This window comes from Canis aureus, chromosome 33, assembly GCF_053574225.1.
Source record: "Canis aureus isolate CA01 chromosome 33, VMU_Caureus_v.1.0, whole genome shotgun sequence".
NCBI lineage: Eukaryota > Metazoa > Chordata > Mammalia > Carnivora > Canidae > Canis > Canis aureus.
Window position 1 is genome coordinate 38,468,308 of NC_135643.1, and position 16,254 is coordinate 38,484,561.

At 36.2% G+C, this 16,254-nt stretch overlaps 1 protein-coding gene across 1 annotated transcript in view; it reads left to right on the forward strand.

Moving 5' to 3' along the window:
• The window catches only part of MYOZ2 (myozenin 2), a 43,885-nt gene extending 37,766 nt beyond the window's left edge, over positions 1 to 6,119 (forward strand). Inside the window, exon 6 of the mRNA XM_077882458.1 lies at positions 5,667 to 6,119. Within this exon, the coding sequence (XP_077738584.1) occupies positions 5,667 to 5,901 (235 nt within the window). The 3' untranslated portion in view covers positions 5,902 to 6,119. The remainder of the gene's footprint in view (positions 1 to 5,666) is intronic.
• Positions 6,120 to 16,254: the final 10,135 nt, after the last annotated feature.

Genomic DNA, 16,254 nt, shown 5'->3' on the forward strand with positions numbered 1-16,254 from the left:
AAGAGAGACAGAGAGAGAGACAGAGAGAGAGGCAGAGACACAGGGAGAAGCGGGCTCCATGCAAGGAGCCAGATGTGGGACTCGATGCAGGGTCTCCAGGATCACGACCCAGGCTGCAGGCCTAAACCACTGTGCCACTGGGGCTGCCCTATTATGGGCATATTATAGGTCTAGCACTATTAGTTTTAACAAATGTAATCCCATTACTGATCAATCAAAATAATCAAGAAGGCATCTATTAACTGTGAATCTGAGTGAAACACACTTCTTACTCACTACATAGATGACAAGTGTAAAAAATCATTTTAAGTCAGATCTTTGTTTAAAGTGTTTATGTTATAGGAATTAGAGAGATGCACAGTTATCTTTCAATAGAACATTCCAAATCTTTTAGTGGAAATTTTTGCTTCACTAAATTTGAGTAAAACTTGACTGGTTTTTAGATATCTTAAGAATCTTTCAAATAATCTCTCACTTTGAATGTTTAATATCTCTGTTAATGGACTTTATTTTGTGTGGTGAGGCCAATAAACATTCAAACAAGTAAGATATAATCTCTATGGTGCCAAAGAAAAGAAAATCTGCTTTTCAAGCAATAATCTTCACTGGATCAGTGGTAGGAGGTAGGAAATAGGTGATGAAATGGAAGGGAATGTTTTCATTTACAAGAAATGAAAATGACCTACAAATTGGGAAAAACAAAACCAAGCTGGATAAAAAGTCATGCATTAAATGTCAAACTCAAATATTACATTTCAGTGGCAGAAGAGCATTTCTTCTTTGAGTTAATTTAGGAAAAATAAATAAATGAGTAAAATTCATGTTTGAAATTACTAAATACAAGGTTAATTGGCCAAATTCAGCCTATCTTCAGAAATGTTGAACTCTAGCCTTTTGTATCCAATGGATAACCATATATTCTTGAACTCCAACGAGTGGGTGTGAGGTGTGTGCAATTGCATGGGGTGCCCATGCTTTGAAGAGCTTTGCTTGGTTTTCAATGCTTTGCGGTCTTTGCCTTGAAATTCTTGACAATTTTTTAACAAGGAGCCCCAAGTTTTCATTTGGGGCCTGCAAATTAGGTAGCTCCAAGCTAAGGAAGAGGTTACTGGCCAACCAGGCAGACTAAGGTGCTTTTTACCCTAAGCTTCTCTGCATGCGGGACACTATTTCTTGGAGCAACTATTTTATTCAATGATGTGTTATTTTTTTCCTCACGTTTCACTCTTGTCTGTAAGATTTACTGCAATATTTCCCACTTTGAATTCCCTAAAAGGGTGTTTAGATATAATAAGCCATAAGTAATTTGTTGTGTAAATAAATGACTGAATCAACAAATGAACAGACTTGATACATGATGGCCATCTTCTAAAATGATAAAATATTGTTTTGGACATCTTGGACACCCAAGAATAAGAAGTTTTACTTATGTACTAAATCAACTCTAAGTCATAAAGACTCTTCAATTAACTAAATCAAATGACGAAATGTGGGACATTGCATCAGCTAGTTGCATCATGAATGGGACAACAACCTGTTTAACATCACTTAGACACAGCCAAGTAGGTTGACATTCCTAAATACACTATTCTACTTAGAAAGTGATCTCAGAAGGCCCAATATTCCCCAAGAATTATCTCATGGAGGTGTGGTATAGAGCAGTGACTAGAAAAACAGGCGTCCCATGAATCTGGCTGACCGGGTTTAAATCCTGGTTAAACAACTTAATAGATGCATGACTGGACAAATCATTTAATTTAGTTGTGTCTCCATTTCATCTATAGAATAGGGATATAAATAGAACCGATTTATATGGTTATATGTTTTTAATTAAAAAAATGTGTAAAACCTTTGTATTCAAATATGACCCACAGACCAGTAGCACTGGCATTACCTGGGAACTGGTTAGAAACGTAGAATCTCAGGACACACACTAGACTGACTGAATCAGTGTCTGCTTTTTAGCAAGACCACAGTGTGACTTCTCTACCAATAAAGTTTGAGAAGCACATAAAAAAAGGGTCTGGCATATCAATAAATATTAGATTTAATTATTACTATGCCTTCTGAAATTTAATGATCATAAAGAACTTGAATAATAATTTAAGTTCTTCAAGTTCTTTTCTAAACTGATCTCTTTTACCTCCAGAATAATGGTTTTAGGCCCTGGATGTGAAATTCTACATAATACAATTGCTAAGTACTACCTTGGATGGAGGTTACTGCATCAATCAGTGACCTGTTATTATCCATATCTTCCACAGCAGTTTGGGGGAAATATCATCAGGTCAGTCATCATGAAAACAGATGCAATAGAAAATAAAACATACTGTTCTTCAGAGAGGAGCAAATTAGTAGAAGACAAGAAAATTATGGGAAACAAGACAGAGATTCTAACCATGTGACACCATGTACCATCTGCTCAGTCATAGTTGAAATCCTCTATCCACTCTGTGGACATTCTCCTCACTGAGGATTTTAGTGTCTGGCTGTCTTCCTCCTTTATACTATTCCTGTCATCCTTCTTGGTGGCTTCATTATCCACATATGATTTACTGAACTCTCCACCCTTTCAAGTCTTTGTCTCATTTTAAGGGTTACTTTCTCAGTCTCCCCTCAGCCATTCTTGGCTTTGTCATTACCAATTCCCATGTTGCCTTCAAAATCTCAATGTCAAGCACCCCGCTCTCTATCACAATGCCTCTTTATCATTCATTTCTTCTTTTCTTCAATAATACACCTCACATGTCAAAGCCATCCCATTTTTCAAAGTCCATCAACCACTGTCTCCTTACCTAACCAGACCCCATGGTCTCACTATTGTCACATAGAAGTTAAGATATTCAAGAAAGAGAAGAGAGTGACTGAGCTACAAAGAAAATCAGATCTCTTCCAGGCTTTAAAATAATCTCCACAATACTGGGCAATCCATGTAGTCTCCCCAGTTCCATTGTCCAAATGTGTATGGAGATCTTCTAGGTACAAAGCATGACACAAGTATACCGTAATGAGTTAACAAAGATCAGAAAGAATTCCAGTCCTCCAGAGGGACAGTTTGGCAAAAACAAAAACAAAAACAAAAACAAAAAACAAAACAAAACAAAACAAAAAAAAACCCAAAACAAAACGGCAGATACACCGATGTATATAATGGAAGACAGGAAATGGGGTTTCAGGGGAGGTAAAAACAGAATCCATGGAAATTTAGAGGAGAAACAGCTACTTCTGGCTGTGGGAGATCGCGGAAAGCTTCAAGAAGAAAGAAATACATGATTTAAATAACATATGTGGAACTTAAAGAATTTGAAGGTGATTTGGAATTGCAAATTAGAACTGTAAGTTATAACCTAAAGGATACTTAGAAATGTAGTAGTAAGTGTCAGAGTGCTCCACCAGAGAAAAAAAGAGTATATCTAAAGGTAGGAGAGCATACAGGGGAAGAGTAAGCAGTGGATTCAATTTGGCTGGAACAAAGCGGGCATAAAAAGAGAACAGGGTAAACAGACATAAGTGACCTTTCCACCCACGCACCAAACCTGTTCCTCTCTGTCTTCCACCAGCCAGTTGCTAAAACTCTAAAGGTACAACTAATCCTTGATTTCTAGATTTCCTCCGCAATTTTTATCCATTTTATCAGAAAATCCTGTGGACTCTAAAACACATCCTGAAACCACCCACTTCTTTCCGTCTTCATGGAAAACACCTAAAAATTCAGGCCACAATGATTTATCAGTTGAACTGCTACCAGTATCTTCTCTCCTTCCATTCTTGTTCTCTTATCACAGAGCCAACAACAAGGAGAGTAACCCTTACAAAAATTTAATCAGATTACACTACTTTCCTGCTTAACATTTTACAGTGTTTCCTTCACACTTAGAATGAAATTCATGTTCCTCATTTGGACAGAGTCCTGTACAAGCCATCTCTCTGTCTTCTCTTCCCTCTACCAACCTTCATCTACTTGTCTACCAACACAGGCCTTCTTTCTTTTCCTGAACATATCAACATTATTTCTGCCTCGTATTCTTTGCATTACCTACTCCTCATGCCTGAAATAGTGATGTGCTTCAGCTGTACCGCCCAAGGCTAACTTCTTGCCTTCAAATGACAGTTTAAATGTCACCTCTTGGGGTGCCTGGGTGGCTCAGTCAGTTAAACATCTGTCTTTGGCTCAAGTCATGATCCCAGGGTCCTGGGATCAAGCCACACGTTGGGCTCCCTGCTAAGCTTGTGCTCTCCTTCTCCCTCTGTTGCTCCCCCTGCTTGTTCTTCTGTCAAATAAATAATTTTTTAAAATGTCACTCCTTCAGAGAAGTTTTCCCTCTCTAGTCATTCCTGGTAACCCCTAGTAAATTATACCACTTTAATTTTCTGCATAGCTCTCATTACTATTGGATGTTTTATTTATATGTTGGGTTTTTTTGTTTTGTTTTGTTTTGTTTTTTGTCACCTATCTTCTTCATTAGAATATAAGAGCTTGGGGTGCCTGGGTGGCTCAGTTGGCTAGGCATCTGACTCTTGATTTCAGCTCAGGTCATCATCTCAAAGTTGTGAGACTGAGCGTAGAGTCTGCTTAAGATTCTCCCTCTCCTTCTGCCCCCAACCCCCGACCCCATGCATGTATGCTTTCTCTCTCTTAAAAAAAAAAAAAAAAAAAAAGGAATATAAGAGCTCAAACTTTGACTCTATTGTTCACTGTTACATCCCTAACATTTAGAAATGCCTGGCACTAAATAAATAAACAAATGGCTAACTCAAAGAAAGCTAGAATGCTATGTGGGGCCTTGAATGCCAAGATAAGAAGTTGGACTTTATTCAAAAGAAAAATAGAATTGTGAGTTGTGAGGTTTTTGGTTTTTTTTTTTAAGACTATTTTATTTATTTTTTCATGAGAGACACAGAGAGAGGCAGAAACATAGAGAGAGAAGCAGATTCCTTGCAGGGAGCCTGATACAGGACTCAATCCTAGGACTCTGGGATCATGACCTGGTCCAAAGGCAGATGCTCAACTACTGAATCACCCAGGTGTCCTGAACTGTGAGGTTTTTGAGGTGGAGATAGAAAGATGCAAAAGACACACTTCTTGCCTTCAAAGAGTTTATAATTCATACATTATACCAAACCATATCACAAAAAAACAAACTTGAACCAAATCAGATTATGAAAAATTCAAAAAGCTAATAAGACAAAGTACCATATCATAAGAACCCAAATGACTGATACAAAACAGTGCATGCTACAGGAATTTGGCTAAAAACAGTATGCAGGCTGGGATAATTGAGAGGAAGCTGATATGTAAAGGCCATAACACATACACAGGTGGAGAGAAGGCATGGAGGAAATATCTAAGCAAGAGAAACATTGTTAGCAAAGACACAAAGGCAAGAAATGTTTTCAATGAGCTCAGGATATAGAATAGATTAATTTAGTCCCAAACAAAGAGTACACACAAAGGGATTTTATACCAATGTATTAACAATTATCTGTTTTATTTTAAAAGCATGGTCCTTAAATAATACTTGCCTCAGAGATCAAAAACTGAAAATTGTACTAAGAACATAAGATAACAACATGCCCATAAAATCATGAATTAAATTGTTTTCTATTTTCTAGCAAATGAATTTGAAAATTAATTAATATATTCTTTTTCTTTTCACTTCCCACAGAGTTGCCACTCCATTTGGAGGTTTTGAAAAAGCATCAAAAATGGTTAAATTCAAGGTTCCAGATTTTGAGCTACTACTTTTAACAGATCCCCGATTTATGGCTTTTACCAATCCTCTTTCTGGCAGACGGTCCTTTAATAGGACTCCAAAGGGATGGATATCTGAGAATATTCCTATAGTTATAACAACTGAGCCTACAGAGGATACCACTGTACCAGAAACAGAAGACCTATGAAAAGAAAGTTGTATGTGCCACAAAAACCTCTAAACATAAATGTTGCTGTTTTATTATTCTATTTACCGGCACAGTCATTTACACTCTTCATTAGTAGCAATAATTTTGTAGCAATTTAGCAATTCTCCTTTTATGGCATTTAAATTCTATCTCAAAAAATAAATAAATTCTATCTCAGATCATATACTAATAAACAATTTGAAATCTTGTTTTAAAAACTTTCAACTCAACTTGTCTTTATTCATAATTTTGTTTTCACCTAGTCTAAATAATCCAGTCTCTTCACTAAGAAAGTCTAGAAGAGTAACTGACAACAAAAGGTTGCATCTTCTTTTCCTTTAATATGAACAATTCTTGAATAATGGAATCTAGAATTAAAGTGCAGTGCAAGATATTTAGACTCATTTGGAGTTCTCTTTAAGGGGGAAAAGCTATGGAAGACAATGTACAAACATTATTGATGGAGAAAAGAGTTGGAAAGAGTTCCTTTCTGGTGACAAAGATAAAACAGCATGTCTGGATAAAGCCTTTTCATCAGCCATTCTTAGAATTTCTAAACTGCTTTGTATTTTTTGACCAGCATTGAATCACTAGATAGCTATTCCAGATGACATTCTCCAAAGATAGTTGGGTTACTGTATTCATTTGGTATTAAGTCAAGGAGACAGGGAGACAATGACTCAATGAACGTCAAACTAGTCTTAATCTCTCTCCAGGGTGTACCTGGAATTTAAGCTCCATAAATCCCAAAGCTGTGTGTTGATCAGGTTCAACCTTATGTATGCATTTTTTGAGCAGTAATAACAAAATATATGCTAACATACATATACATGCACATATATATGTACATGAGAGAGATGTATAATTTGAATTAGTAGCTTTTTTTATTTTGCTGAATCTTTAAATTCTACTTAAGTCCTTAAATAGTAGGGAGTATATGCTCTAAGATGCAAACAAAAACAAAAAAATGAAAGAGCACAAAAGCATCTGAAAGCTATGTAGCATACAACAATCATGAGATATGTGAACATTTTGATATAAAAGATTCAAACTAATATAAAGTTATAGATATGTCTTGAAATATGATTGAGGGAGTAGATCTCATTAGAGCTAGTAAAAATAAGTATCACTTTTTCCTATTTCAATTCAGTTAAGAGTTCTGTGATAGATGTTAATGCCAGAGAAGGAGTGTTTCATCCATAGAAAACTAGGCACCAGAGTTAAGTTCAGGAAGGAGAGTAGATAGTAAGGAAAATGCCACATAACAACATTACATACTTACAAAAGAATCTGTATATGTAGTGTTGGAATTGGTGGTTGTTTTAATCATCCTCTAGTCTTGTAAGCAGAGAAATTTTTAATTTTTTAATTGCTAATGAAACAATGCAATCCCTAGAAAGTAGTAATATCAAAATATTGTGTTAATACATACTGAAATTATAGAGAATTTGTATAACTTAAAATATATCTTTAAGATAACTTAGTTTTATTTAAGTTTGATGTTTATCTGTTTTAAAATAATAATATGCCATTGTGGGTCCATTTTTAATGTTTTAAAAAATGAAAATTAGTCATATTGTATTACGCACTATGATGAAATGAGTTAGGGTTTTTTTAAAGACTTTATTTATCTATTCATGAGAGACACACAGAGAGGCAGAGACATAGACAGACGGAGAAGCAGGCTTCCTGCAGGGAGCTGATGAGGGACTCCATCCCAGGACCCTGGGATCCCAATCAGAGCCAAAGGCAGACACTCAACCACTTAGCCACCCAGGCACCCCTGATTTAGTTTTAATTAGCAATTTGAAACAAGTTACTATTTCTCATTAAATTAAGTTTTATTGCATGATTTCAACTATCTCCAAATAATTAAACTGTATGCTCAATGTCACCATTCTATCAAACACTGAAAGGGGGCCCAGCAATTAAATATGCTAGCTAAAGAACAATACTCACCACCACCCCCAGCACCATAAAGGAGTATTTATAAAGGGAAAATCTTAAGTGTTTTTTCTTTTTTTTAAGATTGGGTAGAAAATGATGGAATAACTCTCTGTTCACTATTGTATTTCTTCCTTTCCTGGAAGTGTCTATTAATTCTAGCTCAGCTGTCTGACACCTTTAGAAATGCCAAAATTTCACACTCTGGTTGCTACACAATCAAGAATTTGAAAGGAATTCTGAATAGGTTTCCATTGACCTGAAAAACAGCTAAATCTTTCAAAGTCTGAAGAAATGTGATAGTCTATTTAGAACAGCAGACAGACTGCGCGGCATCTTTTCCAGCCACATTTGTGTACATGAAAAATGGAATAAAGGAGAAAGAAAACTAAAAGAAAAAGCAAAAGAATAAAAATAACTTTTGTTGATGGACTTCTAAATGCCAGGCACTGTACTCATGGTTTTAGAAAGGATACTCAACAAACATTTGTAAAAAGTATTCTTATTAATTATCCTTCAAGGAAAGTATTATAAATAACCTCAACTTTATATAGGAAAACTGAGCCTTAGAGAACTAAAGTGATTTGCTTAATTCTAGCTCAGAAGGGGAAGAACTCGGTAAGTCTGGATCTAAAATATATGCTCTGGTCATTGTTTATCTTCTCTTTCTGAATAAAATTCAGCCTTAAGCTATTTTATTACATTAGACAAAATAATAATAAATCTCCATTATCTTAATTTGGGGTAAATACAGCTATAAACTAAATAATTTCAGAGTCACCCTTTAAAGTCACTCAGGCACTCATGATCAAAGGAGGCTGTGCTTTTAGGCTGTTGAATATGAACTCAATAAAGCAAGCAACATGCATGTTTAATTTTGAAATTTGAGAAACACAAAAGCAAACTCTGATTAAATTTTCTCATTTCAGCTCAGCATCATGCATTCTTTTGATCTGTGTAATCTTTCTTTTCTTTCTCCTGTAGAGGCAAAGGAAGAACCAACAGGAAAGAAAGGAAAGAAATGCATGACACTAAGAAACCACAAGATTGAAAGAAGTCATCTAGTGTGATAATACACCAAAGCCATTCCTTTAAAGAAAAATATTTTCTACTTTTCAAAACTTTAGAGGATAGTCTCTCAATTTCCATTATACTGTTCAACAGACTTCCGGATCATGAAATTATATCCCCTATTTTATGTAAGCCAATTTCCTGATGATCAGTTGGCCAATTGTTCTCTTGATAATAACTAGAGTTACATTAATAACTAGAGCTATGGTTAAAAACCATGGCTTTTAACTCTGCTCCCTTCAATAATTTCTCAAAGTTAGGATTTTCCATTTCTTAATTCACTATTGAAAAGCACTTGATAATTAAAAATAACTAATTACTGGCCATTACAGAATCAAGACAAATATAAACAATAATTTTGAGCCCAAGTGGCCATTTAATGAATCCATTTAAACTTTTACATTTTCTAAATAGATCCATTTATAAATGTTTTAGCAGCTTGGAAATGGAGGGAGCCAATTATTCTTGCAAAGGCTAATGTGGAGCAAAATGTCCAGTCGTGAGTATGAAAAGAACATCCTGAACTTTCCAACTCCGGGCACAGCTGTACCAGCAGACTTATTAATTCTGGAATTTCCTCACTCTGCTGCTTATGCAAGATAAAACTTACATGACATCATTGCAGTTTCTCAGCCACAACTGCTTTTTATTAAGCTTAGGAAAGTATTGCTTTGAATGCTTCTTTTCTTACGAAAAATACTTTCGACCTCCTCATGCTCTATTCTGTAGGAAGAAGGGCTGTTTGCTTTCTATGAAAGGTGGAAGAGTGCCAGCTTTTGCCCAAAGAACAAGCAAAGGGAATCTACTGATCAAAGCACTTCACAAATATATCAAAGAATCTTTGGAAATTTATAATACTTAAAAACATTAAACTTCCCAGAACTAAGAAAAAAATATGTAAAGTTGTGTAAAGATTTCCAGAGCTTAAGCTGGGTGTTTTAGATAAAGAACAGGGTGTGTCTATTTGAATTTAGATAGAAGGGCTACATTTTAACCCACGATAGAATTTTTTTCTGCTTTCTCAATATAATGTGATATCAGTAGGAAGATTTGGTATATATGGACAGGAAGGGGGGAAATGCTAATTTTAAGAGGTTATAGTTCAGATCTAAAAAAGAATGTGCTTATTTTTCTGTATTGTGTTATATTTTGAAACACATTTCAGTGACAGCATAGGCACTGTAGGGGATGGAGATGTTTCAGGAAATAGGGCCGGAAAAAGTCAGAAGGAAAAAAGATAAACTCAATGCCATACCCTATTTTAAAAGTGCTGATTAAAGAACAAGTATAGAAGCTGCAGCACTAGCAAAATAAATATAAAAGAATGAGGCAAAAAAAGGAATGCCAGAATGAAGCAGGCTGAAGGGAAATACAGGTTTGCCTGGATAGGAATTAATTGTGTTATTCAACACTTTCTGCAGGCTTTTCGGCATATCTTTTGGAGTAGTTCTGATTCTACATGTACACAATTGTCTAATGTGAATTATCACCCAAACAGTTACTCTCAGAACATTTTCTATATCATTTACTTACAGATAACATAAAAGCGATTGTTTTGAAGGTGCCAGCTGTCTGCTGATCTACCACAAAATGTAATCATGGTTACATGGTAATCATGTAATCTCAAGCAATTTACTTCACTCTGTAAGTCAGTTTTCTCCAATTCTTCATGTGGCTCAAGTGCTACCTCTGCCTGAGACCTTCCCTAACCACCCTTATTTCAGAACATATATTTCTAACACCTTATTGTACTTTTTTAAAAAAGATTTTGTTTATTTGAGAGAGAGTGCACACATGAGTTGAGAGGGAGGGGGATTCCAAGCAGGCTCCATGTCCAGTGTGGAGCCTGATGTGGGACTTGGTCTCAAGACCCTAAGATTTCCAAGCAGAAATCAAGAGTCACACACTTAACCAACTGAGCCACCCAGGTGCCCCATTATTGTGCTTTCTTAAGTAGCACTTATTACTCTCTGACATAATATGTTGGTCTGGATCTTCTGAGAAGCAGATGCCAAGATGGGGTTAAATGTGAAAAAATTTTATTAGGAAAAATGCCCTCCAAAGTGATATGGGGAAAGAGTCTAGAGTGTTGGGAGAGCCAAGAGACTTCAAATGGAAGTGCATTGACTTGTTCCACACTGCCATGCAGTCGAGGAAAGATACAGCAAATCTACTGGAGGATCCTTGAGCCAAAGTCACCTGCAGGAGAGGCCCTGTGTTTCCCTGAAAAGGTTCTGGCTTTGTGTCACTGTCACAGTCAGTCATTGGCTGGGAGCAGACTGGAAGGCAGCCTAGGCATGAATGCAGTGATGGAGGTCTGTGCACCAGAACTGGGGCCCTTGGGCAGTAATGTTGTTGGACATCAGCAAGGTGCACTCTTATTGCCCACCAAACATATGTATTTGTTTCTTTATTGTTTATCTTGCCCACCAGAATAAATGTTCTCCCAGGGCATAAACTTTGCCTTTTTTATTAATTGCTCTCCCTTTTGTGCCTGGTACATAGTAAAGATCAACAAAATTTTGTTAAATGAATAAATGTATCTGAATTATGGGATAATAAATGTATATGAATTATGGGGATAATATTAGTATCTTAAAAATAAAATGCACTATAAAGTATACTACCCCATACATGGTAAGTGCCCAATAAATGTTGCAATTGTTATGAATATAATAAAAATTTATCAACATCACTAAGAAATCAAAGGCATTTAGAACTAAGTTAGATGAAAGGTTATGTTGAAATCCTTTGGGATAAATATACTTGGATCTGATTTGGAACTAATATATGTTGAAGCAAGGAATTTATTAAATATAGACATAGTCAGAAACACTGAAGTGGTCTGACTACTTTTTTAGGATAAGCATTAGTATTAGCTCCATTCTCCAGACTCAAAATTGCAGTTAAGATAGCCTTTTTTGGATCTTGATAGAATAGTCTTACTTCCTGTTAGCCTTCACATATTTTGTATGTCACTTAAGAATTTTTTTTCCTAGTGTGTGGGCTCTATTTTCTATCACTGCCAGAAGGAGAGCCAGCTCGGAATCCACAGTCAGGACAGAGCCACATGGCCCATGGCTCACCAGGGCCCACATTCTCCTAGCCTGCCTCTGTGCAGGTATAATACAAGGGGCCTGCATAACAAAGGTGGGGGACCTAGAGGTTTTCACTAATCACTTACAGGTTTTTGAGCCCTCCTTAAATGAGCTCCCAAACCAACCGCTTCCCATAGAAACTCAGACACCCTGGTGGGTGGATCAGGTGGGCTCTGATCTTTTGTTTCAATCTAAGCTTGTTCCAAATCCTCTCCAGGGCCATTCTCCCCATAGAGAAAGTGATGGCAAAATTAGGTTGTGCCAGTCTGTTATAAAACATGTGCTTCTGAAAATTTTTACTTAAAAATGCCTTGTAAAAGTCAGCCATTTCTTCCTCATCCAGTGCCGATTTTGGGCCTCATTCCACTTCAGTTCCCAGGCCTTTAGCTTGTGGTCTGGCATGGACAAATTATTTTGTCTTATGAAAAGTCAAATGCTGTTTTGCACAGAACTGTTAGTTCCATCCTTCTGTTTCTTAATTCTCTTAGCTTTTGTTCCAATGGTGATTCAACTTTCTAAGATGTCAAAGTGAACAAATCAAAGGTTTGCATTTTTATCTGGGATTCCTATCCAGTCATGGCAAGATGTTCTTGGCAGAATCTTGAGACCCTGCTGCGCGCCATCCTACTGCTCCGGGTTGGGGGTAAGCTGAGAGCCGGCATCAGTGAAGTTGCTGAAGTAAGGAGGGAAAGAATTCCTGTTTGGATAGCGAGGCCATTGTGCCCCAGGCAGCCTGTCACTTATGCATTTTTAAAAATCAATATGGTGGATACTTTTCCTTGATCAGTGTACTCTTCAGAAAACACATCACACAATCAGAATGGGGTTCCCATGGAACTGATGGCTATATAAGCCTTTCTTTTTTTTCCAACTAAAATGATTTTCATTTAAATTCTTTTTTTTTTTTGTTGTTAAAGATTTATTTATTTATTTATTTATTTATTTATTTATTTATTTATGATAGACCTGTTTGGAAAGTTTCAAATCAAGGAGCATATTGCCTCTGGGGCACCTGACTGGTTTAGTCATTGGAGTCTGCATCTCTTGATTCTGGGTTGTGAGTTTGAGCCCCATGTTGGTGTAGAGGTTACTTAAAAATGAAATTTAAAAAAAGAGTCATATTGCCCCTAGACTTTTTTAAGATTTTATTTATTTATTTATTTGAAAGAGAGCACAAGCAAGATGAGGGGCGCAGGGAGAAGCCGACTCCCCACCAAGCAGGGAGCTCCATGTTGGACTCCATCCCAGAACTCTGGGATCATGACCTCAGCCAAAGACAGACGCTTAGCCAACTGAGCCACCCAGGCACCCCTTGCCCCTGGATTCTAATGTTTTGGTGAATTATCTCTAGAGTATGGTGAATAAAAACAATCACTCCCATTCCCTTTGGGGGGGGGATGAGGTGGGGGAGTGGGAAAGTGGGGGAAATTCCTGCCTTGCTTAAATAAATCAGGCATCTGGAGTTTATAACCAGAGGAAGGATTTGATTCCTCTATAAGCCGATGCTAAAATAATGAAAAATTCACCTAAATGCAATGTACCTGAAATAATCTTTTTTCTTTTCCATGTTACCTTGTAAAAGCAGGCGGGAATACTTCCCAATTTTCACTCTCAAGCTTAATTTTAAAACTCACTTTCTAATATCCATTTTACCTTAATTCTACCTATATGAAAAATCGGGGCTAATGAAAATTCTACAACATAGCCGGTTTGCCTTAGGTCCCAGGCCTCCTGGGCAAGGCTCTGTTCTGGGCCATACAGCACTCCAGGATCAGCACCTATTTTGGAACATAAAGTCAAATGTGAACAATGGCCACACTTCTTTAAGAAAAATATTCTTTACTTCTGATACATAGAAAGATTGTTATAAACTTCTATTGTTTATAAACTACCCAGTCTATGATATCGTTATAGTAGTCCAGACAGATGAAGACACATAGCAACACAGAAAAATCATCATATTCTCAGATGCATGTATGTATAAATGTATCAGTTATGGTTAATGATTATAATTATCGAATTATTAGACTATGCAATTTGTACAATTCCATACCCTGATGTTTACTTAATCCTTCTCTTGTTAGCATAGCAAAGGACATTAATATTTTAAACATAATAAGCACAGAACAAGTTATTATATTGCCAGATATAATCTACTAGTACTATGTTAATAGGATAATAAAACATTCTCTTTGGTTTAAATAAACAACCATCAAAGAATTAAAGAACTTTAGATACTATCTTCAAGTATTCTAGATCAGTTCCCTCATTTACATAATGGAAGCTTAGAGAAGTTAAGAAACTAGCTCAATCTCACATTGCATATCTAAAAGTAGGACCCAAGAATTCTGCTTCTGATCTCATATTCCTCCTCCTATCTTATTCTCTCTCTCCTATCTCAGTTGAGAGCATAGTCATTCACATCTATTCACATACTTCTGATGTTATACTGGAATGATTTCATATTTATCTATAACTATATGGATAGAGACTTACATAAATTTGTACATCTTATCATTAACCATAGAGAATTAAAACTGTGAATAGGGGTAATGTTAGTAAAATGTGGAGCTAAAGAATAAAAGCCTTTTTATAATGTTAGGAAGTTTTTAATCAGTGAAAAATAGTTAATATGATAATGTCAAACCAAAAGAATATTTTTTCTAACTGGAAGGCAGTAAATTTCCACATCATACTGAAGGGTGAACTGCTCCTTCTATTACAAACCTCCTGCTCACATCTTTCAAACTATAATTATGTTCTGTTAGGGGGTCTAGAAATCAATTTCATTGGTTATGATCAGAACATTTTTAAATGAAATAGAAAAGAATAAAATATCAGAGTGTATTACTCACAGTAATATTGTTTTAAGAAACCACTGATTTTGCTTTATACATGTCCATAAGAACAGAATCATAATATAAAATATACTGCTTTCTCTAGGTTGCAGTCTGTGATGTTTGAAAGCTATTGTTCTACCTACTGCTAGCTGCTGTTTGAAATTTAAATGTCAGCACAGTTTTTAGCAACTGAAATGGCTTTTCTTCATTATGTTAAAACTATTACAACTAATTCCATAGAGTTACTCAGAATAAAAGAATTTGAAACAGCAACAGAACAAAACTTGTGGAACACAATTTAATCAGAAAACTTTGATTTTAAAATGTACAAAGTGTAGGGCACCTGGGTAGCTCAGTCAGTTGAGTGTCTGCCTTTGGGTCAGGTTATGATCCCAGGACTTTGGGATGGAGTCCTGAGTCTAGCTCCGCACTCAGCGGGGGAGGTCTGCTTTTCCCTCTCCCTCTGCTCCTCCCCCTGCTTGTGCTCTTTGTCAAATAAATAAACAAAACCTTTAAAAAAATAAAATAAAATGTACAAAGTCTTTAACATATTAATATTCCTGGGATATTATTTGCCAAGAGTTTGATTGTTTTCCCCAAAAACAATTTCAGCTTTAGGGCTTGTCTTATAGATAAGAAAATGAATGACTCAAGAACACTAATAGTTGAGAAATAAAAATAAAATTAGTCCTTTAGAATTTCGGCTTTATATGTACCTATAATTCTTTTAAGTATTTCTACCACTGAATATTTTCCAACAATCTTATCACTCTATTTTTTAAAATGTTGTATGTCTTTTGACTGTGAAGTGAATTTCAAGAAGGAAGTTCAACTTGAAAACACTGGTGCCCTGAATATTTTTGTCATCTTTACAAAGAAAAGTGCTCTCCAGGGCAACTTCCTTTGGATTCAGTGCTTCAGCCAATATGCTAGGAGCAAAAGATATGGTGTTATTCTACTATTGTATTTCTTAAAGAACTATTTTAAAAACAAGTCAGTCCAAGACGTAAAGTGTGTATGTGTGCACACGCACGTGTTTATGCGTACACGCATGCGGCTTAGATTTGTTAGCTTCCCAGGGGTGAGAAAATAAGTTTGGTAAATTTCCAAATATCTTAGTATTTTTCATAAAGAAGTCAAAGTACAACCATAGTTATCACAATTTAGAAAAAGAAAATCTTTACTTGTGAAATGCTCTGGACTTCCTTCTTATATTCCCCTTCTCTTGTCTTTCAAAAGGACACAAAGGGGCAGCCTGGGTGGCTCAGCGGTTTAGGGCCACCTTCAGCCCAGGGCGTGATCATGGAAACCGGGGATTGAGTCCCACATCAGGCTCCCTGCATGGAGCCTGCTTCTCGCTCTGCCTGTGTCTCTGCCTCTCTCTCTCTCTGTGTCTCATG